The sequence below is a fragment of the Oncorhynchus keta genome, chromosome 28, assembly GCF_023373465.1.
Source record: "Oncorhynchus keta strain PuntledgeMale-10-30-2019 chromosome 28, Oket_V2, whole genome shotgun sequence".
Classification (NCBI taxonomy): Eukaryota; Metazoa; Chordata; class Actinopteri; order Salmoniformes; family Salmonidae; genus Oncorhynchus; species Oncorhynchus keta.
Window position 1 is genome coordinate 16959487 of NC_068448.1, and position 22494 is coordinate 16981980.

A 22494-nucleotide genomic window follows, 5' to 3' on the forward strand; every position below is an offset into this window, starting at 1 on the left:
ACAATAGGGCAAATTGTCTAACCTAAGGTCCATATTAAGAAGAAAACATCCCATAGTTCCTGCAACTGTGTCAAACTTATACGTGGACTCGGAATTCCAAAAATGTGGAACTGGAAATGACAACAAGACGTAAATATGTCAACCAATGTTATGCACTGGTATGGCTATAATCCTCTCAAATTGCGTGTTCATACGTCAAGTCATCAACCCAGTGCCATTTGTGTCGAACCAGGAAGCCAATAGCAGATGCCTTTGCTATTGGACCACTCAACAGTCACAGCCCCTGCCTGCCCTCCTCTGCTGGGAGAAGCTAAGGGATTGGTTTCATGCTGTGCCAGCCATTGTTATCCTCTTCCAGTAACAATTGTTGTACGCAAGTCCTAAACTTCCTATGGCAGGCAAGCTTTTTTGCAACTGGACGAAGGCCAAAAGGGAAGTCAACAGACTATCAAAGCAATTGTGCTGTTTGAGAGCTAAGCCTGCAAAACAAATTAGAAAGTTAGGTTCTCTGTCTGTGTTCCCTCAGGAAGTGGTTCAGCTGGTACTCACATGCCTGTTTCCAGACCTGGGGTCAAATAGCATTTAAAATTATTCAAATATATGTACGATAAGTGTTTGTTTTAGACTGCCTGTAGTGCTAGTCAAGCACAGCTTAAGTATTTGAAACAATATCAAATAGTATTTGAACCCAGGTCTGAAAGGCTCTGGTCTGGTTGACACTGGCTTGAATGCTTATTCTTGTGAGAGGTGATTTATTGTTGGGCCAGCCAAATAGCCAGCGGATCCAGGCTGGGCTACATGGCTGGGGGACAACATAAGCACAGCTATGGGCCTTCAGCACACAGAGGATGGATGTCCGCATGAGGTCAGTGCAGACGACAGGAAACTGTGGATGATCCGATGAACTAGGAATGACCCCTTATGCTAAAGCTATTTATTCCAATTCACAATAAACATTATATTCAAAGTGCAGTGGTTGAACAGAAAAATGCCCTCTACTGCTTCTCCACTCACTGAATTAAAGATGTGGATTTCCTGGTTGCGGGTCACCAGATGAGCATTCTTAGCCGTGCACGTGGCTGTTTCCAGCTTATCTCCAGTTAACATCCACACCTACACAGGTAAAACAGTTTAAAAATGAAATTTCTGTGTGATTAATACGTTTTACATTTCTTATCCACATTCAAACAATGACACAACACATAACAACAGTTTCAGAGGGCATAAAGCCCAGGGAAAATTAAATTATATTGAAAAAAGTATGAAAATGTATGCACTCTGGATAAAGCGTCTGCTAAACGACTAAAACATCAATGTAAAATGTATTGAAGTGAATTGTTGCTAAGGCCGTCTACCCTACTGCCCCGGTGACCCCTGACCTTGATGCCTGCATTACGTAGGATCTCCAGGGTGGGCCGTACGTCAGCCTGCAGTTGGTCCTCCACCCCTGTCAAACACAACAGCTCCATCTCCATCTCCAGGCTCTCGATCACCGTGGCAACCTTCAGAGACCGGTCGTGCACACTCAGCTTGGCCTGGACATATCGGGCCTGTGGAGAAAGTAACGAGAGAAATGTGGTGAATATATTTGGATTGTGAGACATTATCCGAATATAGCATATTGGAATTTAGCTAGTTTGATTTATTAACTGTCAAACATACAAAATCGTCAAATGTAACATGTTTTGGATGAGAAGGATTTGGAAGGAGCAAGTAAATGTCCAGCTCAGAGGAGATAAAGCAAAAAGCTATCTGAGTGACTCACTCAGGAACACAAGATCTGTGCGAGAGTCACCACTGCCCACCAGCCAGCTCTCACAATTATACACTCAGGCAATGGGCCTGGTGGGGCTGCAGGGGAGACACTGCCCATCTGCCCGCCCTCCCACCCTGTATTGAGAATGTGTGTGTGTGTGTGTGTGTGTGTGTGTGTGTGTGTGTGTGTGTGTGTGTGTGTGTGTGTGTGTGTGTGTGTGTGTGTGTGTGTGTGTGTGTGTGTGTGTGTGTGTGTGTGTGTGTGTGTGTGTGTGTGTGTGTGTGTGTGTGAGAGAGAGGGATATCCGAGTATCAAACAACACACTTGACATCTTAAGAACAATGGCGAGTTTCTGTGGAAACTATTTTGTTGTTGTTGTTGGTGTTGTTGTTGTTGGTAGGTAGGTAGGTAGGTAGGTAGGCTACCTAGCATATATAAAAGACTTGAAAGAACATGACAACTCCAAGACAACACCTATTTTGTGTAGGACGATAAACAAATTAGTGCTATATTGTCATCCAACACAAATGTACATGTCTTTAATCTCATAAGGAGTAGCACTAATAATAATAATTCACTGGTAAAGTAAAAACAACACATACAGAGGGAGGTGCAGCAACTAGTCAATTCATGTCATTGTAAGAATATTACCACACCTGGTTTCACATGTCAAACCCAGACGTTGATCAAAATTAATTTCCCTTCTATTTATGACACTATGTGGATGTGCTCAAACCAAAATGGATACCCTAAGCCTCAGCCTCACTAATGACTTTGCCAAATGACTATGACACACTGAAATGTCAAGGTCGCTAACGGTGGGCTTGGTTACTCAGGACAGGTAATTCATTCTCCATCAACATCCTCCTCCTTCTATTGGCTTGGGTTACCGCACAGTCCCATACTCTATGGAACAACGTGACGACAGTTACATTGAAGCTCGACCAAAGATAGAGAGGGCATGCTACCAACCTCAAAGTCTTGGTACTGTTCCTCTGTTAGAGACTTTTTGGAAACGACCAAGACCCTCAGGCCTTCCCTGGCCATATTTCCACACTGGAAGAAAGAGCAAAAGTAACACCAAAACATTAATATCAGAACGTTCAAACATACACAAGGACTGAACCTTCCCAAGAAAGGGAAAATTGACAGAAACACCCTAAAGATGACCACAACATGCTATAATCAATTCATGGTGGTCGTTTATTAAAACTAAAATTACGTGTTTTAATAGAGGAAACCAAAAATACCTCTTCTTCCAGCCAATCATTATACTGGACGATGCCTGCCATCACTAGGTCTGCACCCTTCATGTAGAAGGTTATTTCTCCTGTAGACTCCTCCTGTAAAACAGACCATTCACTGCCATTACCTTCATTCAATGCTTGACAAACAAAATTGAAGAAAAACATTCACATCAACCAATAAGTTGGAATGTATGTGGAGATGCACATAAAGGATTAGTTTATTATTGTTGGTTGGTTGGTTGCTTAGAAAGAGAAACTTATTTTTGTGTTAATGTTCACAAGGGGTCCAAACATGTTTGAAAATATTTTCTTGATTTTCTTGAGGAAGCCAAGTTTAATCCCAGCCTTCCTAAAGTAGAGTTATACCAGGTCTATCCAAGCCAACAACAATAGTTAGTCATGCAGACAGCACAGAGACTTAGTCATCGGAGTTCATAGCAGGGTAACATCTGTCTTAGATCAGCCTATGTCTAGATAGATAAATGGATCAATGCTCAGGATCAAAAGCCATAAAATGTATCTTAAAAAAGAGCAGTTGGTCCCAAACAGTTGGCCCTAATGATATCATCTATACAATGGATCTTTCAAAGGAGTAGTTACATCAAAACACAATCAAGCAAAATACAAATGATCTTCCATAATACATTAGATCAGCTGTGGAAAGCATACACCTCTGGCAACTGTAAAGGGATGACTCAAATTAGAATTTTCAAATCAAATTCATATCCTAGTCAGCAGCACTCACTCGAACTATGATTCCCATTCGCTTGCTAACATAGGTGAAAGGGAATATCTGTAGGATGGTGAAGTTCAGGATCTGTCCACTAGGAGTCCTCAGCTGCATGGAGTTCTGGTCCCGTCCGACCAGGGTCAGACCCACACTCTCTGTCCATTGCACCAGCGAAACCTAGCAACAGTTTGGTGAATGGGTGGTTATAAAAATACATACATTTGATAAGGTAAAAGGAGAAAGGACTGTTTTAGCATGAAATGGGTTCATCTTGGTTAACCCAGAACTGAAGTATTACGTAATTGGTCAGATAGTCAATGAAGTTCTGGGTCCATAGTGTTAAGAGAAGAGATAGAATGAGCGGATCCAGAATGAAGAGCTCCACCCTCTCTCTTTGCAATTTACAGGCAAGTCTTTGGGCCAAATGTCCCCTCTCCTTCCAAAATTCAAAAGATGCTAACACCTGCAAAATCATGATTTGTCCAAATAATCAGTGACGAAAAACCCAAGCACTGGAACTAATGCTGCTGAACTCACACATCCCGTTTTATCATGACAGATCTACAGTACCATTTATGTTTACGTAGTCTTTTCACGAGAGATTAACATGATGTACCTTTTCACAGGACAAATTAAAGAACAGGAAATATAAATCTGAGTAGCACATTAAAGAGCAAAGCTCTACTTCAGCTCAAATCAATAATAACAGCATTTTCTGCACTCAAGAGTATTGATTGACAAACTAGGAAGACAATTTTAAAAGACAATGCCACATGTTTTTTCAGGTCTCTTTTGAAGGGCACATGAGGATAATGCCAAACAGACGACATTTGGAATGATTGAAAGAATCACTTTTTTTTTTTTTTTGGGGGGTCAGAAGTTATTTTCCCCAAACTAAATCAAAAACACAATTCATCCCCCATGCCTACACTGACCGGTCTCTAATTTCAATCTCGGATGGACAGGAAGAGGCATCAATTGGACCCTAAACACTTCCAAAGTCCGGTCCCAAACCAAGCCTCTTCCAGCTAACAAACAATACTTATTTTATGCTAATACTTGGCCTGAGGCTATGCTTGGCTAATGGTAGTCTTGAGCTGAACTCCATAATGATCAACAAAGCTCTGACTACCTTGTGTGTTGGTCATACAAGTTGGGGAGAATGAGGTGTTTGACTTAGTCATGGTAACATTAGTAAGGCTACATTCACTATGGAGATGAGCAGTGAATCGGCCTCCAACCCAACAGCACCACCTAGTCATGGGAATGTCTAGGATTTAATGGAGCTAGATCTGCTACTGGCAAATGTCTGGAGTCAAAACCACAGCTTGGCAGAAGCTAAAATTCTTATTGGCCCTGCTTGGAAGTATAAGCCTCAGGAAATACTTTATACTCAGCCTTTTTTTTTTTATAAGAACATACTTCTCTAAGGTCGATATCACAATCAATATATTAAACATAATACATATGATGTACTAAATAAGCAGATGTAAAAGCACAAGTTTTGGAATAATATCTCCACACAACAACCAGGACTATTCATTTTGATTTAATTAAAAAACGGGTTATATCTGCCAAACATGTACAGGTAACTGCCAAATAAAGAAAACACTCGAGTAAATGAGGGATACAAAGTATATTCAGGTGCCGCCACACAGGTGTGGAATTAACATGCCATCATGCTTAGAGTGATGTATAAAAATACTGGGCAGGCCCAGTTGCCCATTACTTTGTCTACCATGGCTAGAAGAAGAAATCCCAGTGACTTTGAAAGAGGGGTGATTGTTGGGGCACGTTTGGCAGGAGCGTCAGTGACGGAGACTGCTCAACTTGCTGATGATTCACGATATGCCATAGCCGTCTCAGTCTCCAGATCTCAACCCAATTGAACACTTATGGGTGATTCTGGAGCGGCACCTGGTTTTCCACCACTATTAACAAAACACCAAACTATGGAATTTCTTGTTGAAGAATGGTGTTTCATACCACCAATAGTGTTCCAGACACTTGTCGAATCTATGCCAAAGTGCATTGAAGCTGTTCTGGTAGCCCTAACAAGACACTCACTTGGTATTTCCTTTATTTTGGCAATTACCTGTATCACATCCAACAAAGCAAGTTAGATAAATGGCTTACGATTATAAACCATGCATGCAACTGCCACTGACATTGTGACCACTACCACCGGCAGCCAACAGTCAACACCATATCTATATATAGACTTCCTGAGAAGCAATAGGAAAGCAAACTGAATTTGAGCCAAGATCATATCAAGCGGATACAATATACCTATTTTAACAATTGCAAAAACATTCAATCAAGAAAGGGAATAGCAACACATTGACTTATATTGTAACCTGTGAAAAATCTTGGAACAGGACAGGAGCTTCAAGACTCATACATATTTGCGGGAAGAAAAAAAGAATATGCTTGTATTGCATGAAGTTGAGCATACAATAAGCCACAGCTCACCATAAAAACAAAAGCTGTGGGCCAAATCAAAGTATCTAATACTAAGGTAGGAGATTCAAAGAGGGAATAGGTTAGCTGAAATCCAATAGACTGAGGAGCACATTAAGGAAATGTGTATTTACACTACGGGAAATGGATCAAGGTGAATTCCTCCTCAGCCTTCTTCCTGGACTTCAAATGATTCATAGCGATCAATGACATAGCTAGGTACACGTGTCATTTGTCTCCTCTAGGTTTCCTTCAAAGGCAGCAGGCAGCAGGTAGTCCACGGCAACAACCGCTAAGGGTTCAAACTTCAAAATCACTTGAAGTGACCCTCTCCATCATTTAACTTGGACTCTATTTTTCTACTGTCGCAATACCTAGTAACAATTCCCTTTAACCTTCCTGAGGGTGTTGAGTAGACAACTCACATTTTTCCCAGGCAATTTTTTGTATATGTTGATCTACTGTATCTTTAACAAAAAACAATATTATAACCTTGCAGATCAAATGTCAACTGTTAATTAATTATTTGTATAAAACACTAACAACCCCTGGTTGCTATATTTTTGGACAGTTATGTCTAGTAGTTAGGGTGAGCTGTTGTGTACCTCGTCTGGGCTGGCAGCCTGGTAAACCCTACAGGTGTCCTCATAATGCTGCTCTGCTTCGGCCTGGTCCGTCACGCCGTTGGCCTCGTACGCGGGCGTCACACAGTGCACCAGGGCGATGGCCTTCACCGCCTCATGCACACGGCTGCTGATGGTCTTACGAACCTTAGTGGCCGCCGGAACTCTGGATGCTGGGAGGTCATGAGAGGGCTGTGGGGTGGAAGGTGCAGAAAAGAAAAGTTAGCCGACTGAGTTGGAGCATCTGTCTACCTGCAAGGTTTTCAATAATTAGTAGAGCGTTTTTTAACAATAAACTTTTTTTCTCAGCCATGGATTGACAAACAGTCATCACATAAATACATTATTTGTGGGGAATATAATAATGATAATAATAATAATAATATAGTAATGTATATATACAGTACATGTACCTGTGAGCTGCCTTATTCAGTAACTATGGCAATAAAGTATATGGAATATATGCATTTTGTAGTGCTAAAACATAACACTTCTCTGAACGTACTCAGTTCTAAAATGACTACTAACCAAGTCATTTAACTAATCCTACCCTATTCATTCATACCAATCACAGAAAGTAAACACAACCAGGTGTGTAACAAAATAAGAAATATGAACAATTAGCTTTAGCATCTTGCTGCTGCTATTTTTAGGCTGGGGGTTGTGTTTCCACAGGGGTTAATGGTGGAGTCATTAAACTAGGGCAGGTCAGTGCTAGTGGGCTCTGGGGCTAGTGGCTAATCCGGTTTCCTTCTCCACTAACCTCTGGTGTCAAAGGGACAAAGAATGTCATTAGGGGTCAGGAAGCATTCAGCCAAACAATAATAACTTAGCTGATATGCTGTCCAAAAGACATGTCCTAAAGACAAGGGTTGTTATTGGTTTTCACACAGAATTATTTTGAGTTTTCAAGCATTGACTGTCTCACCAATTAGTAATTCATTGCCCACAGCCCATATGGACAGATGCAGAGCCACAGGTCTACATAGAGAGTTTGGCAATTGTCGTTCCTGTCAATGACGCTCTATGTGCGCCACAACTATCTCAATATGGCTCAGTGGTGATGGTTATTGTTTACCTGTGTGTAGGTACTGAACACGTGGCTCTGCACCTCGTCCATGGAGTCCATTCCATAGGCCACCGTTCCAAGATGGAGGCGACGGAACACCATCTCATTCTGGGTAAGAGTCCCTGCATCAAACACACAACCACAATTTATACTATTTGTAGCATTTCTACTGATCAAGGGGTTATTTGCACTGGTGTTAGAAGTGTTGGAAGCGAGATGGTAGTGTTGGTGTTAAAATTATTATAATAATTTAAACATAGTGATTTTTAAACAGTCTATAGTACAGTCACACTATGATCTACAAGTCAAGTATCTTTCCATGCTGTCAGTGTCCTGACTGTCTTCACACTTTAAAAGCCCCCCTCTCTGTAGCTAGTATTTCAGGATGACCTGAGAAGCCCCTACAGCACCTACATTAGACTGACCTTTGACCCATAGGCCCCATCGCCCTGATCATGGACAGGCTTGCCCTAGCACTCATAATGAACATAACCTTAGCAAATCTTCAACACTATCAACTCTCATATGACAGGCTGACCTGTTGGGGCAATGTCCTCTTCTGACTACTAAAACAAGATACAGGCATTTGGCATTGTCTTATATTGTAGCACTAGCCACTACTCGTCCTGTGCACTACAACATTTAGCAGTTTTCTGCAAACCTTATACTTTACTGTCATGTTTTATTACCATAGTTACATATTATGTGAATTGACTAAGCTGACAGTTTATGGAGACACTCTTACCTCTTCAGCTCAATACAGAGTCCACAGCCACACAGCCGTGATAGTCCGGCAGTCAATAATTACATATTTATGTCTATAAACCACAAAAGTAGCAGACCTGTTTTGTCAGTGAGCAGGTAGGAGATGCGTCCCAGCTGTTCAGGTATAGTGCTGGCCCTGACCACCGTACCAGGGATCTTAGAGTCTCTTCTGATCATCCAGCTGAACACCATCTTACCCATGTCCAGGTTCACACGCAAGCTGGATACACAAAGTTCACATTTTATTCATTTAATAAAATGTGGATATTAATGGGTTTAGGTTGTCCATCAAAAATGCGCATAAGAATATGTAGAAACAATTAAGCAAGGGTAGATTTTATGTAAACGTAGACCTCAACTGAAAATACCAACTTTTGGTCTAAAACCTGCTGTTAAATGTTGTTAAATATGCATTTATTAATTGCTCATTTAAATTAAATAGAAAGTAAACTCCTACCTGATGGGGACAATGTTGGAGAAAAGCAGCAGGAAGCGGAAGATCTGCAGATACCAACGGCCGGCAAAGTGTTGGAGGGCCACCATGACCAGAGACACCACCACCAAAGCCCCAAACAGGATCTTGGTTAAACAGTTCACTTCCAGGTCAAATAGGCCAACCTACAAGAGATGATAAATGAGAATGACATCAGGCAGTACACGTCAAAACACTCTAAACACAATATTATGGAACAACTGTTGAAATGATATGATTATTTGTATTGGTAGCGGTTTACTTTACAGTACATAAATTGACCAGGGTATTTTCTTTTTTTAAGACCTTAAAATAAAGGTAACAACACAGTAATAAACTATGAATTACCATTGAAACAGTACCGTAAAATATAGTTCTACCAGAATATTTGCATGAGTTCATGTACTAAAGGAAAGCGTCATGTGCAGGATGTTTGACATTAATATACCTTGTGCCTTGGGTCTGAGGTGTTCATCACACTCCGGAGTTCCTTGCCTGTGTAAATAACTACTCCTACCACAGTGCCTACAGAGACAGAACATTCAAGTAATGGACTGAAGCTTTTAAACTGACAAGTTTCGAATCATAAACCATACCATATAATAAAGCATGTAGAAGACTTCCCTTGATGTGAATGCATGTTTTGAAATGTATAATGACAGTAAATAAATAATAAATAAATAAATAAGTAGTACACAGTAGTAGTACATGAGAGTTTGCCAATTTGCCAAATGACTACCGTATGCTATAAACAGTAGGTTAGACTCTGAAATCTCTGTTTTTTCCCTTTAGGGAAACGTTGTCTTTTATGGTTAACTACCCCGAACTAGTTTTAAATGACCAAATGTCTGATTGCGCCGGTGTGTGTGTGTAGGAGGACAAATCATCAGCACATCAAGTGTGGAGGAAGTAATGCCTCATCACTGCTCTAGCAATAGATGGAGGGAGGGATGGAGGAAGGGCTGGTACTGCTTCCTTCCATGTTTTAGCTGCTTCAGTGGAGAGAAAGAGCACACCACTGGGGGAGTTGGTATTTACCAGAGGCGATGACAGTGCTGGCCCAAAGGGTATTCTCAATACTGAGACTCTCATTGACTGGAGGGTCTCCATCCTCCTAAAGCACAGGACAGAGAACACAAAACACAGACAGAGTATGGAACATTACTCCATGAAAACAGAAAGTCCTTCCTCAAAGTTCACTATATATGGTGGCAATTATCTTTATGCATGTCTTAAACAAGAAAAGTAAAATATAATTGTTCAGGCCCTAACACTCACCCTGGTGAAAGTGCCAATAAAGTTGTGGATGTCAATGTTTGGTTCCTCTGCATATACATAGGATCTGATCTGGAGAAGATCCTGGAGGAGCAATCACAACATAGTCACTTATCAATAAGCGATAAAAATTCCAAGAACATCCCCCAAAAACATGAGATGTGGCATTACTTTACTAAATTTTTCTGCAGTCAGTGCAGTGCCAACATCGTATTCTACTAAAAGATAGATCAGCCATCTGGTCTGGTGACTCACAGCAGCAGTGGGCAACCTCTGAGTACAGGCCACTGGGTGGCGTAGTTTCCAGTCCGTCTCTCCGTCCAGTTGGTCAGTACGCAGGAAGCAGGAACCTAGAACAAGGCAGAAGTGAGGAAAATAACTGATCCAGAATGGAGTCAGACACCTCTAGGGGGCACCGTTGCGTAGGCTTTAGAGATTGCAGAAGCATTCAGAGTTAGAGTTATAGGGCCTCCATGGTACAAATAACTACATTCTGTCCATCTAAAAAAACTAAATGTTACCCTATGTAAATAATGATAATTTACAAACTTGTAAATTGTCACATGCGTCAACTTCTAGTATTCTTTTATTTGGTGCATCCTTCATCCCCTCTATCTTTCAACATATCTTACCAAATGACTTACTGCAAATAGTGCTCAAATATGAATGGTGCCCAACTGCACATTACTCTGGGGATCAACAAGAAAGTGAAGAGGTATCCATGCCAACCCAACCCTCATCCCCCCACAGCCTCCAGTAACCCCAGTTCCTCCTGGTCTGCGTCATCCTGCCTGCCTGTCTATAGCTCAGAACACTGGGCCTAGCTAGCCTCTTCATAATTGACCTAATGGCCTCCATGTGTCAGAGAGATAACCAACTAACCACTCTTTCCAGTAAAATAAACATGTTGTTTCTCCTCCCCCCACCAGGAAAGCACAACCACAACTAAGCATGCTTCATCTAGTTTGTTTTACTCCAAATCAAGATAATAAAAGTGTACGGTTGTCGTACTCCAAATGTTTTATTGCATGTTTCCAATGGATCCTAACAGCTAATAGTTATCGAGGGGGTGGTGGTGTACTTGTTTAGAAAACAACAAGCCTGGTGGAGATGGCATTGTTTTGCATGGGAGCAATTCATTCTGTTTCTGTCACCACTCTTTCAAATCTCATCCAATAACACATTTGTTTATTCAGATTAGGCTCAGTCTTTGTACCTTGGTTCCCCAGTTCTCTCTTTGCATTTTATATGTTCTTTCTATTCTACACTCTGCCTGTCTTGAGGATTTTCCTTACGAACTAACTTGCAATTTAAAAGACAAAAATGGTCAGGGGAAATGAATGGACCATGCTTCTTCTGTCTTCTACCACAACCCGTCCCCCCAAACCACCACTTTGAACGATAGCCTACTGGACCCAATTACAATTTAGACATTGTTGCACTTCCTGTCCTGGCTCTAGGCTAATCCCTTCACCTCACCACCCTTTTTAAACATGCCATTACCCTAACTATCCTGTTTTGGAGATTTGAATGAATTGCCAGCAGATGTTTACCATTTCTTTCAGAGGTCCTTAAGAAGATCATGTCAGCAGGAACTCGCTGGTTCTACAAAGGCAGAAATAAAGAAAAACACGACTTCAACTTGCATCCTGTTCTTCTAAACCCCCACCCCCCTCCCTATAACTGTGGATGTTCAGACTTTTGCTTTAATGTGCTACATTACCTGCATTCAGCTAGTCACAATAATAATCTCTGCAGCAAATCATCCAGCCTTAGCCTGAATAGGAGCCTGACCAGGCTTTACACTCTGTTTGACCCAGACTCCACTGTGACTGAATCCTGGTCAGCGTAATTGGAAGATGAATTCTCAACACTATTTAAGTTGACAGATTTCAAAACATTGAGTTGGACATTGATTATTTTAAGTGGTCGATGGGTTTAATAAAGATTCACTGTGGCACTTCAGATCCATACGTGGTACACATTTTGAATGTTATTTTTTAAAAAATAATGTTTTAACAGATTTCAAAATCACAAGATCATAACAGAGTTCGATTTACTTTCAATGTCTGTCTTCTCGGTCATGGATAAAAAAATATATAAAATGTATAAAGAGAACAACGTGTGACCTATCCACTCTTTCTACAATAGCCAGTAAAAAAATACTGTTAGGAGTTGGAATGTCTATTAGAATTACTTAAGATACTTTTAACAACATAGTGGCGGCAGGTAGCCTAGCGGTTAGAGCATTGGGCCAATAACCGAAAGGTCGCTATCTCGAATCCCCAAGCTACAAGGTGAAAAATCTTTTGAAGTGCCCTTGAGCAAGGCACTTAACCCTAATTGCTCCAAGGTCCCTGTTGATAATGGCTGACACTGGCCATGACCCCACTCTCAGGGGGAGTTGGAATATGCAAAAAAATCTATTTCACACATGCGTATAATACATACTTGTACATGTGAAATAGGACAAATATAACCTACCAAATTATATTTTATTATAATGTTACCAGTGATGATGCCATTTGTGACGCTAATTTGAAAGGCACAATTGATTGCCTTGTTTTAACTTTCCCACATGGATATGCCAACTTAATGTCGTTTTAAGTGAACTCTGGTAAGAATGCATTGGTATTTTCTGGGTGGTCTATATCCTACTAATCTCGGCTAACCCAGAATTTTAATCTTGCGTAATTGGTCAGATGCTCGATTTAGTTCTGGGTCCATACGTGTCAAGAGAAGAGATAGAAAACAACGAGCAGAACCGAAATGAAGAGCTCCACCCTCTCTCTTTGCAAGTTACGGGAAAGTCTTTGGGCCAAATGTCCCCTCTCCTTCCAAAATTCAAAAGATGCTAACACCTGCAAAATCATGATTTGTCCAAATAACCAGTGATGAAAAACCCAAGCACTGGAACTAATGCTGCTGAACTCACACATCCCGTTTTATCATGACAGATCTACAGTACCATTTATGTAGCCTGTCCAAGAGAGATTAATATCCTACAAGTGTTGCTTCAATTTTTTGTCAATGTCATCAATAATCCAAATGTCAAATGTTTGGTTTTCTGATACAATTAAGTTCATTTAAAGTTTGTGTCAGTTACGTCTGTCTGCATTGAGCTTGACAGACTCAAGCTCAGAAACATTGATCACAAGATTACAAAATCTTTAACTCCTTTCACCTCAAGTCACCAGTCTAGCAGATTAACAGACCAATCATTATTTGTCATATTTGGCAACTTTGCTATCCTGTTATGTAGTTTGCCTAATACATTGATGCAGTTTTCGGCAAAATCTACAAAGTGATTCAAACCTTTTCCACGATTATAAGGTCTCCAACTTGAATGCCACTACTTTTCACCTTCACAGTGCCTGAAATAAAAACAAATGTAAAATGAATATTCAATAAGTGTTTTCAGATTGCAGAATGTTGAGTTGACTAAATTCAGTTTGAAAATCATAATGGTATTGTGGTTAGATCAGAAATGAATGATGAATGTTGTTTTATGGACATTCCATTCCTCTTAGGAGAGGAAGAAGAGTAAAACAACCCAAACAAGTACAAATCTAAAACATCCATGTAAACATTCACATGGCTCACACAGGTTTTTTATGGAAGTGCGACATCCTGGTACCATTAACGTCACTCAAAGACACTGTTAAAACACTAGTCTTCATTCTCCCTACTTCTCTTCTCATGGCCCATACATACAGAAACACTATTCAGCTCACTGTTTACGCCAAACTGTCTCCTCCAGGTTACCTTGCAAATGTAGACAACTGTTGTTATAAATTTCCTTCCACTAAATGTGGGGGGAAAGTAATGTTCCATGTAGGCCTTCAGATCTGAAAGAATGTTGGGAGGGTGGGGGGAGTTGAGCCTTTTCTCTCATTCCATTTGGAATGAACAGGCAAAATTGTTTGGAGCGGGTCACTCACCCTTGACCTTTGCTGTGACCTCAGGCTTTTGCATATGTAATACATTAATATTGCTATGCATTTAGGTTTATTGGGCTTGAAAACCCCTTCTGTTTCACTTGGTTTTATTATCGGAGTTTAGTCTACTTTATACACAAATCTGCTAACACAAACTAAACTTTCCCAATAAGCGTCAGAAATAATTGGTCAGAAGTCAAAATACTAAGGAGAAAGAAACTACTTTAAAATTATGAACCATACATTCCTACAGGATGACACAAAAATCCTTGGTGGACGACTGACATCAAAACATAAATTAACAGCATGTTTTGCTCTTGAGTAGCTACTTTCTCAAAGCAAAACAATCTACAGGCATTTAATGGCATTATCTCTCACACGCTGTGCAACAAGACAAGCCACTGAGGCCACTATCATGGAAGCAACCATTTATTGTGTTTATGGATAAAACAAGCTGCCAGATCAAAGGGGAAAGTGATGAAAACCACAAGAGGTCTCCAGGTTTTTATTGCTAGTAGCACTTTATTCCAAGCCCTCGTGTACACTTTTACATCCCTGCTTTGAATTAGCCATCACTCCCCTCCCACCCAGGACCCACTCCCCTGTCAGCTTAGACAGGACCGGACCAAGCTCATACAGTTAACTGGACTGGAGACCAGGGTTGGGGTTCATTCCAAAAATTCAATTCAATTCCCTCTCCCAGGAAATTCCATTGAATTCAAATTCCAGGTCAGTCTTTGCATTCAGAGATAATTAAATTCCTCTCAATTTCAATGTTCGGTCAATTCCAATAATTCAATATTAATCGCCAACAATTCCACAAATTCCAATTAGAACTAAATTCCCTCCGGCTTTCAGGCTGATCTTGTCACTGTTCAGACTGCCTCACTATATGGGAAATATAGAAATACAAGTTAAAATAAATCTTGCAATCAACTTTTGATTCTAAATGCTTTAATTCCATTCACTGGGAAATCCAATTCAAGTCAATTCCAAGGATTAAATGTGTTTACAATTCCAATTCAAACAGTCCAAACAGTCTAAATCCAATACTATTTCAATTCCATAACATGAAGATTGTTGAAATTCGAATTCAAGAATTTAACTGGAATTTCAAATAAAATTTGAATAGACCCCAACTCTATTGGAGACACCCACTATTCAGGTACTTGAATTATACTGAATAGAAGCATCAGAAAACTATTGTAGGTCATTAATTGGTTGGAGTGGTTACATTGGACCTGTTTATAAAACATATTTATGTTGTTGTTTATTCTTCTTATTGGGTACCAACTGCAAACAAAATCTTACCTCTTATTGAGAGCTTGCTATATATCTGTGAATTCACTTCTTTGTCTCGACAATAACATCTGATCTCTTCAACTGCTTCTCTCAAAATGGTAATAATCAAAACAATTCCCTGAAATAGAAAAATAAAAGACAAACCTTCTAAATGTGTAAATTTACAACAAGTATCTTGTTTTAAAGCAAGTGATTGGTGGATCATGTGAATACTTGATGCTATATTACTTTGACAAAATGCTACACTGCTTACCAAAGGAACCCAGTAGGTGTACAGAGCACCTAGCCTGAGCTCATTGACAAACTGAGAACAGGCCAGGAGCAGAAAGTACAAGTTGAAGAAGTACTTGAACTGATTAAACAGCACCTGAGAAAACAAAACAGAACAATATGATTTCACATAAATCAGCCAACCACAAATATGTACGTACATTAGGGGCATTATAATACACTGCTCAAAACAATAAAGGGAACACTTAAACAACACAATGTAAATCCAAGTCAATCACACTTCTGTGAAATCAAACTGTCCACTTAGGAAGCAACACTGATTGACAATACATTTCACATGCTGCAAATGGAATAGACAACACGTGGAAATTATAGGCAATTAGCAAGACACCCCCAATAAAGGAGTGGTTCTGCAGGTGGGGACCACAGACCACTTCTCAGTTCCTATGCTTCCTGGCTGATGTTTTCGTCACTTTTGAATGCTGGCGGTGCTTTCACTCTAGTGGTAGCATGAGACGGAGTCTACAACCCACACAAGTGGCTCAGGTAGTGCAGCTCATCCAGGATGGAACATCAATGCGAGCTGTGGCAAGAAGGTTTGCTGTGTCTGTTAGCGTAGTGTCCAGAGCATGGAGGCGCTACCAGGAGACAGGCCAGTACATCAGGAGATGTGGAGGAGGCCGTAGGAGGGCAACAACCCAGCAGCAGGACCGCTACCTCCGCCTTTGTGCAAGGAGGAGCAGGAGAAGCACTGCCAGAGCCCTGCAAAATGACCTCCAGCAGGCCACAAATGTGCATGTGTCTGCTCAAACGGTCAGAAACAGACTCCATGAGGGTGGTATGAGGGCCCGACGTCCACAGGTGGGGGCTGTGCTTACAGCCCAACACCGTGCAGGACGTTTGGCATTTGCCAGAGAACACCAAGATTGGCAAATTCGCCACTGGCGCCCTTTGTTCTTAAAGATGAAAGCAGGTTCACACTGAGCACATGTGACAGAGTCTGGAGACGCCGTGGAGAACGTTCTGCTGCCTGCAACATCCTCCAGCATGACCGGTTTGGCGGTGGGTCAGTCATGGTGTGGGGTGGCATTTCTTTGGGGGGGCCGCACAGCCCTCCATGTGCTCGCCAGAGGTAGCCTGACTGCCATTAGGTACTGAGATGAGATCCCCAGACCCCTTGTGAGACCATATGCTGGTGCAGTTGGCCTTGGGTTCCTCCTAATGCAAGACAATGCTAGACCTCATGTGGCTGGAGTGTGTCAGCAGTTCCTGCAAGAGGAAGGCATTGATGCTATGGACTGGTCCGCCCGTTCCCCAGACCTGAATCCAATTGAGCACATCTGGGACATCATGTCTCGCTCCATCCACCAACACCACGTTGCACCACAGACTGTCCAGGAGTTGGTGGATGCTTTAGTCCAGGTCTGGGAGGAGATCCCTCAGGAGACCATCCACCACCTCATCAAGAGCATGCCCAGGCATTGTAGGGAGGTCATACAGGCACGTGGAGGGCCACACACACTACTGAGCATCATTTTGACTTGTTTTAAGGACATTACATCAAAGTTGGATCAGCCTGTAGTGTGGTTTTCCACTTTCATTTTGAGGGCGACTCCAAATCCAGACCTCCATGGGTTGATAAATTTGATTTCCATTGATAATTTTTGTGTGATTTTGTTGTCAGCACATTCAACTATGTAAAAAAAAAAAAAAATTTAATAAGAATATTTCATTCATTCAGATCTAGGATGTGTGATTTTAGTGTTCCCTTTAATATTTTGAGCAGTGTATATGCACGTGACAAGATATTGATCACTAAAGGTTCAGTTGAGACAAAAATAAGCTTATAGTTTCAGACATATCCACACACAAACACACATTCTAATATACAGTACCAGTCAAAGTTTAGACACACCTACTCATTCAAGGGTTTTTTATTTATTTGGACTATTTTCTACATTGTAGAATAATAGTGAAGACATCAAAACTATGAAGTAACACATATGGAATCATGTAGTAACCCAAAAAGTGTTAAACAAATCAAAATATACTCTATATTTGAGATTCTTCAAAGTAGCCAATCTTTGCCTTGACGACAGCTTTGCACACCCTTGGCATTCTCTCAAACAGCTTCATAAGGAATGCTTTTCCAACAGTCTTGAAGGAGTTCCCACATATGCTGTGCACTGGTTGGCTGCACTCTGCAGTCCAACGCATCCAAAACCATCTGAATTGGGTTAAGGTCGGGTGATTGTGGAGGCCAGGTCATCTGATGCCAGCTCTGTTACTCGAACTCTGTGAAGCATTTATGTGGGCTGCAATCTGAGTTACAGTTAACTCTATTGAACTTATCCTCTGCAGCAGAGGTAACTCTGGGTCTTCCTTTCCTGTGGATGTCCTCAAGAGAGCCAGTTTCATCATAGCGCAAGGTGGTTTTTGCAACTGCACTTGAAGAAACTCTCAATGTTCCTGACATTTTCTGCATTGACTGACCATCATGTCTTAAAGTAACGATGGACTGTCATTTCTCTTTGGTTATTTCAGATGTTCTTGCCATAATATGGACTTGGTCTTTTACCAAATAGGGCTATCTTCTGTATACCACCCCTACCTTGTCACAACACAACTGATTGGCTCAAACGCATTAAGAAGGAAAGAAATTCCACAACTTTTAACAAGGCACACCTGTTAATTTAAATGCACTCCAGGTGACTACCTCATGAAGCTGGTTGAGAGAATGCCATGAATGTGCAATATTGTCATCAAGACAAAGGATGGCTACTTTGTAGAATTTGTTTAACACTTTTTTGGTTACTTCATGATTACATGTGTAATTTCATAGTTTTGATGTCTTCACTATTATTCTACAATGTAGAAAATAGTAAAAATAAAGAAAAAACGGGAATGAGTAGGTGTTCTAAAACCTTTGACTGGTACTGTATATATGATATATCTCAACACAGACTGACATCAACTTCTCTAGTGCCACCCACAGTCAAGTATAGATTTAAAAGTCTGACAGCTGAATTTCATTACTAACAATGTGCAAGATTACTACAAAGGGAAAGTTTGTGTTCTCTCATTGCTACTGTGAGTAATTTCCTCAAATACTGACAGGTGACAGTGAACACTCACACAACAAGAATAATGTGTTGATTTGAGAATATGTGAATTTGCAATGCAAAAAAGGACTGGTCTTCTTGTTTTCCTACTTTTAATGCATGACTTAATATCCAAAAAAGGCACAATGTTTAAGACTAGATAATGTTTGATAATGTCAGAAAATCAGAACGTGAAAAAAATGTTCCTTATTATTCTTGCCGTGGTTTAGCTTTAATTAGAGACTCAACAACTACAGTAGAGGCACACTAGTCTGTACGGCACAGGCTAACATGAGTGTTCATTTGATTAGAATCCGTGTCCACCAACCCCCTATTCGAATCTATGGGGTCAGCTCTCTTGCTCACTCTCCACTTTGCCACTAAACCAATAACTCCACTTTGCCACTAAACCAATAACTCCACTTTGCCGCTAAACTAATTCCGGCTTGTTGTGTTGTGAATGAGGAGCAGATGGCGGTTGCTTGGTTGACACGGAGTACCTGACACTCACCCCTGGGAGGAAGGTGAAGAAGTTGTACTTCTGGTTGTTAATGACGTTCCGGGGGTACCTCTGCTCCCTCTTCTCTGGGTGGCCCAGCCACACCGTCCGCGGCCGGAAGTCCCCCATGCCGCAGCACCGAGACCACGGGCAGCACCTGAGGAACACCAGTGTAGTTCATCATTAGGGCTAGTTTCCTGGACACAGGTTAAGCTTACTCCTAGACCTGTACATCACAAAGAGTCTCAGGGTAGTGCAGATGTAGGATCAGTCTTGCCTTTTTATTCATAATGAGTATACGGACAGGGGGGGACAGATCAACACTTCTACTCTGAGATGCTTTTGAACACTGGCCCAAGACTAAAAACAATGTTCAATGAAGAAATTCCAATACAATGCTTTTTAGTCCATGACTAGGAATAATCTGTGTCCGGGAAACTGGCCCTTTTAGAGTTTTCCTCTCACTGAAATGCCACCACAACAATATGTAAATACTACAGTTGAAGTCAGAAGTTTACATACACCTTAGCCAAATACATTTAAACTCAGTTTTTCACAATTGCTGACATCTAATCTTTGTAACAAGTCCCTCCCTGTCTTAGGTCAGTCAGGATCACCACTTTATTTTAAGAATGTGAAATGTCAGAATAATAAGAGAGAACGATTTATTTCAGCTTTTATTTCTTTCAACACATTCCCATTGGGTCAGAAGTTCACATACATTCAATAAGTATTTGATAGCATTGCCTTTAAATTGTTTAACTTGGGTCAAACATTTCGGGTAACCTTGCATAAGCTTCCCACAACAAGTTGGGTGAATTTTGGCCCATTCCTCCTGACAGAGCTGGTGTAAGTCAGGTTTGTAGGCCTCCTTGCTCGCACACGCCTTTTCAGTTCTGCCGACAAATTTTCGATAGATGAGATCAGGGCTTTGTGATGGACACTCCAATACCTTGACTTTGTTATTCTTAAGCCATTGGCCACAACTTTGGAAGTATGCTTGGGGTCATTGTCCATTTGGAAGACCCATTTGCGACCGAGCTTTAACTTCTTGACTGATGTCTTGAGATGTTGCTTTAATATATCCACGTAATTTTCCTCCCTCATTCCATTTGGTGAAGTGCACCAGTCCCTCCTGCAGCAAAGCACCCCCACAACATGATACTCTGCTTCACAATTGGGATGGTGTTCTTCGGCTTGCAAGCCTCCCCCTTTTCCTCCAAACATAACGATGGTCATTATGGCCAAACAGTTCTATTTTTGCTTCACCAGACCTGAGGACAATTCTCTGAAAAGTACAATCTTTGTCCCCATGTGCAGTTGCAAACCGTAGTCTGGCTTTTTTATGGATTTTTTGAAGCAGTGGCTTCTTCCTTGCTGAGCGGCCTTTCAGGTTATGTCGATACAGGACTCGTTTTACAGTGGATATAGATACTTTTGTACCGGTTTGCTCCAGCATCTTCACAGGATCCTTTGCTGTTATTCCGGGATTGAATTGCACTTTTCGCACCAAACTACATTCATCTTTAGGAGACAGAACGCATCTTCTTCCTGAGTGGTGTGACAGCTGTGTGGTCCCATGGTGTTTATACTTGCATACTATTGTTTGTACAGATGAACGTGATACCTTCAGGCATTTGGAAATTGCTCCCAAAGATGAACCATACTTGGAGGTCTACATTTTTTTAAATCTGAGGTCTTGGCTGATTTCTTTTGATTTTCCCATGATGTCAATCAAAGAGGCACTGAGTTTGAAGGTAGGCCTTGAAATACATCCCCAGCTACACCTCCAATTGACTCAAATTATGTCAATTAGCCTATCAGAGGCTTCTAAAGCCATTACATAATTTTCTGGAATTTTCCAAGCTGTTTAAAAGGCACAGTCAACTTAGTGTACGTAAACTTCTGACCCACTGGAATTGTGATACAGTGAATGAATGATAAGTGAAATAATCTGTCTGTAAACAATTGTAGGAAAAATGACTTGCACAATGTAGATGTCCTAACCGACTTGCCAAAACTATAGTTTGTTAACAAGAAATGTGTGGAGTGGTTGAAAAACGGGTTTTAATGACTCCAACCTACCTGTATGTAAACTTGCAACTTCAACTGTATGTTTCCTACAGTGGTGTGGAATGCTTCAGTCAAGCAATAGGGCCATAGAGGTGGGTCCTGAGTCAGTAAATATTGTCATCGTGTGTTAGGCAGCAAGGCCCTAGTTTCATACACCCTTCAACAAAACATTCCACTTCATCTAAGAAAGCAGCCAGCAGGTAACCTAACCTTATGGCTTGCCATGTGTCACAATGTTCAGATCAAATATTGTATACATATTCTAGATACTAATTACTTGGATAATGAATCACTGACTGGATGAAGTGAGAAATTTAACCCATTCTAATTCCAAAAATAGGAAGCTGTGTTCAAACTAGGGCTGACTGCTTGCTACAAATTGGATAAATGCAGAACCTAATTTTTCAAGATATTTAGTATCTAGTATTTTTAGTATTTATTTAGTATTTAGTATAGCTCTGGGTACATTGACTTTAATACAAAATCTAGGAGGTTTTGTGGTTCTCTCCCCCTACCAGACACAGTACTTATGACAACTTCCGGAGGACGCCCTCCAACCTATCAGAGCTCTTGCAGCATGAACTGACATGTTGTCCACCCAATCAAATGATCAGAGAATTAATCTAGTAATTTAATCAAAGAGAGACAATAGTTTACTTTTTTCTACAAATGAATTTGTTCAAAAATGAAGGAGAAGCAAGAGAGGAGAGCTAGCTATATTTAGTTGTATTTTTTATTAACTTTCCCGAATGCAGCCAGCTAGTTTAGCCTACTCAAACAGAGAGGGATGCTATGTCAACCCTCCTCTCCTCCCTTTCTGCATCCTTTGACTCTCTATGTCCCCTATCTTCCAGGCCGACTCGGTCCTCCCCTCCCGCTCCGTGGCTCGACGACTCATTGCGAGCTCACAGAACAGGGCTCCGGGCAGCCGAGCGGAAATGGAGGAAAACTCG

General features: G+C 41.0%; 1 protein-coding gene across 1 annotated transcript in view; it reads right to left on the bottom strand.

The window, feature by feature from the left end:
- LOC118360734 (probable phospholipid-transporting ATPase IIA) overlaps positions 1–22494 on the bottom strand; it is a 41013-nt gene that overhangs the window by 12899 nt on the left and 5620 nt on the right. Inside the window, exons 2-19 of the mRNA XM_035740087.2 lie at positions 19481–19625; positions 15891–16004; positions 15647–15755; positions 13713–13771; positions 11951–12002; positions 10653–10747; positions 10401–10481; positions 10161–10236; positions 9571–9647; positions 9108–9268; positions 8728–8870; positions 7895–8007; positions 6799–7008; positions 3749–3910; positions 3007–3099; positions 2729–2812; positions 1380–1550; positions 1015–1113 (exon numbers count right to left, since the gene is read on the bottom strand). Coding sequence (XP_035595980.1) covers positions 1015–1113; positions 1380–1550; positions 2729–2812; positions 3007–3099; positions 3749–3910; positions 6799–7008; positions 7895–8007; positions 8728–8870; positions 9108–9268; positions 9571–9647; positions 10161–10236; positions 10401–10481; positions 10653–10747; positions 11951–12002; positions 13713–13771; positions 15647–15755; positions 15891–16004; positions 19481–19625 — 2044 coding nt within the window. The remainder of the gene's footprint in view (positions 1–1014; positions 1114–1379; positions 1551–2728; positions 2813–3006; positions 3100–3748; positions 3911–6798; positions 7009–7894; positions 8008–8727; positions 8871–9107; positions 9269–9570; positions 9648–10160; positions 10237–10400; positions 10482–10652; positions 10748–11950; positions 12003–13712; positions 13772–15646; positions 15756–15890; positions 16005–19480; positions 19626–22494) is intronic.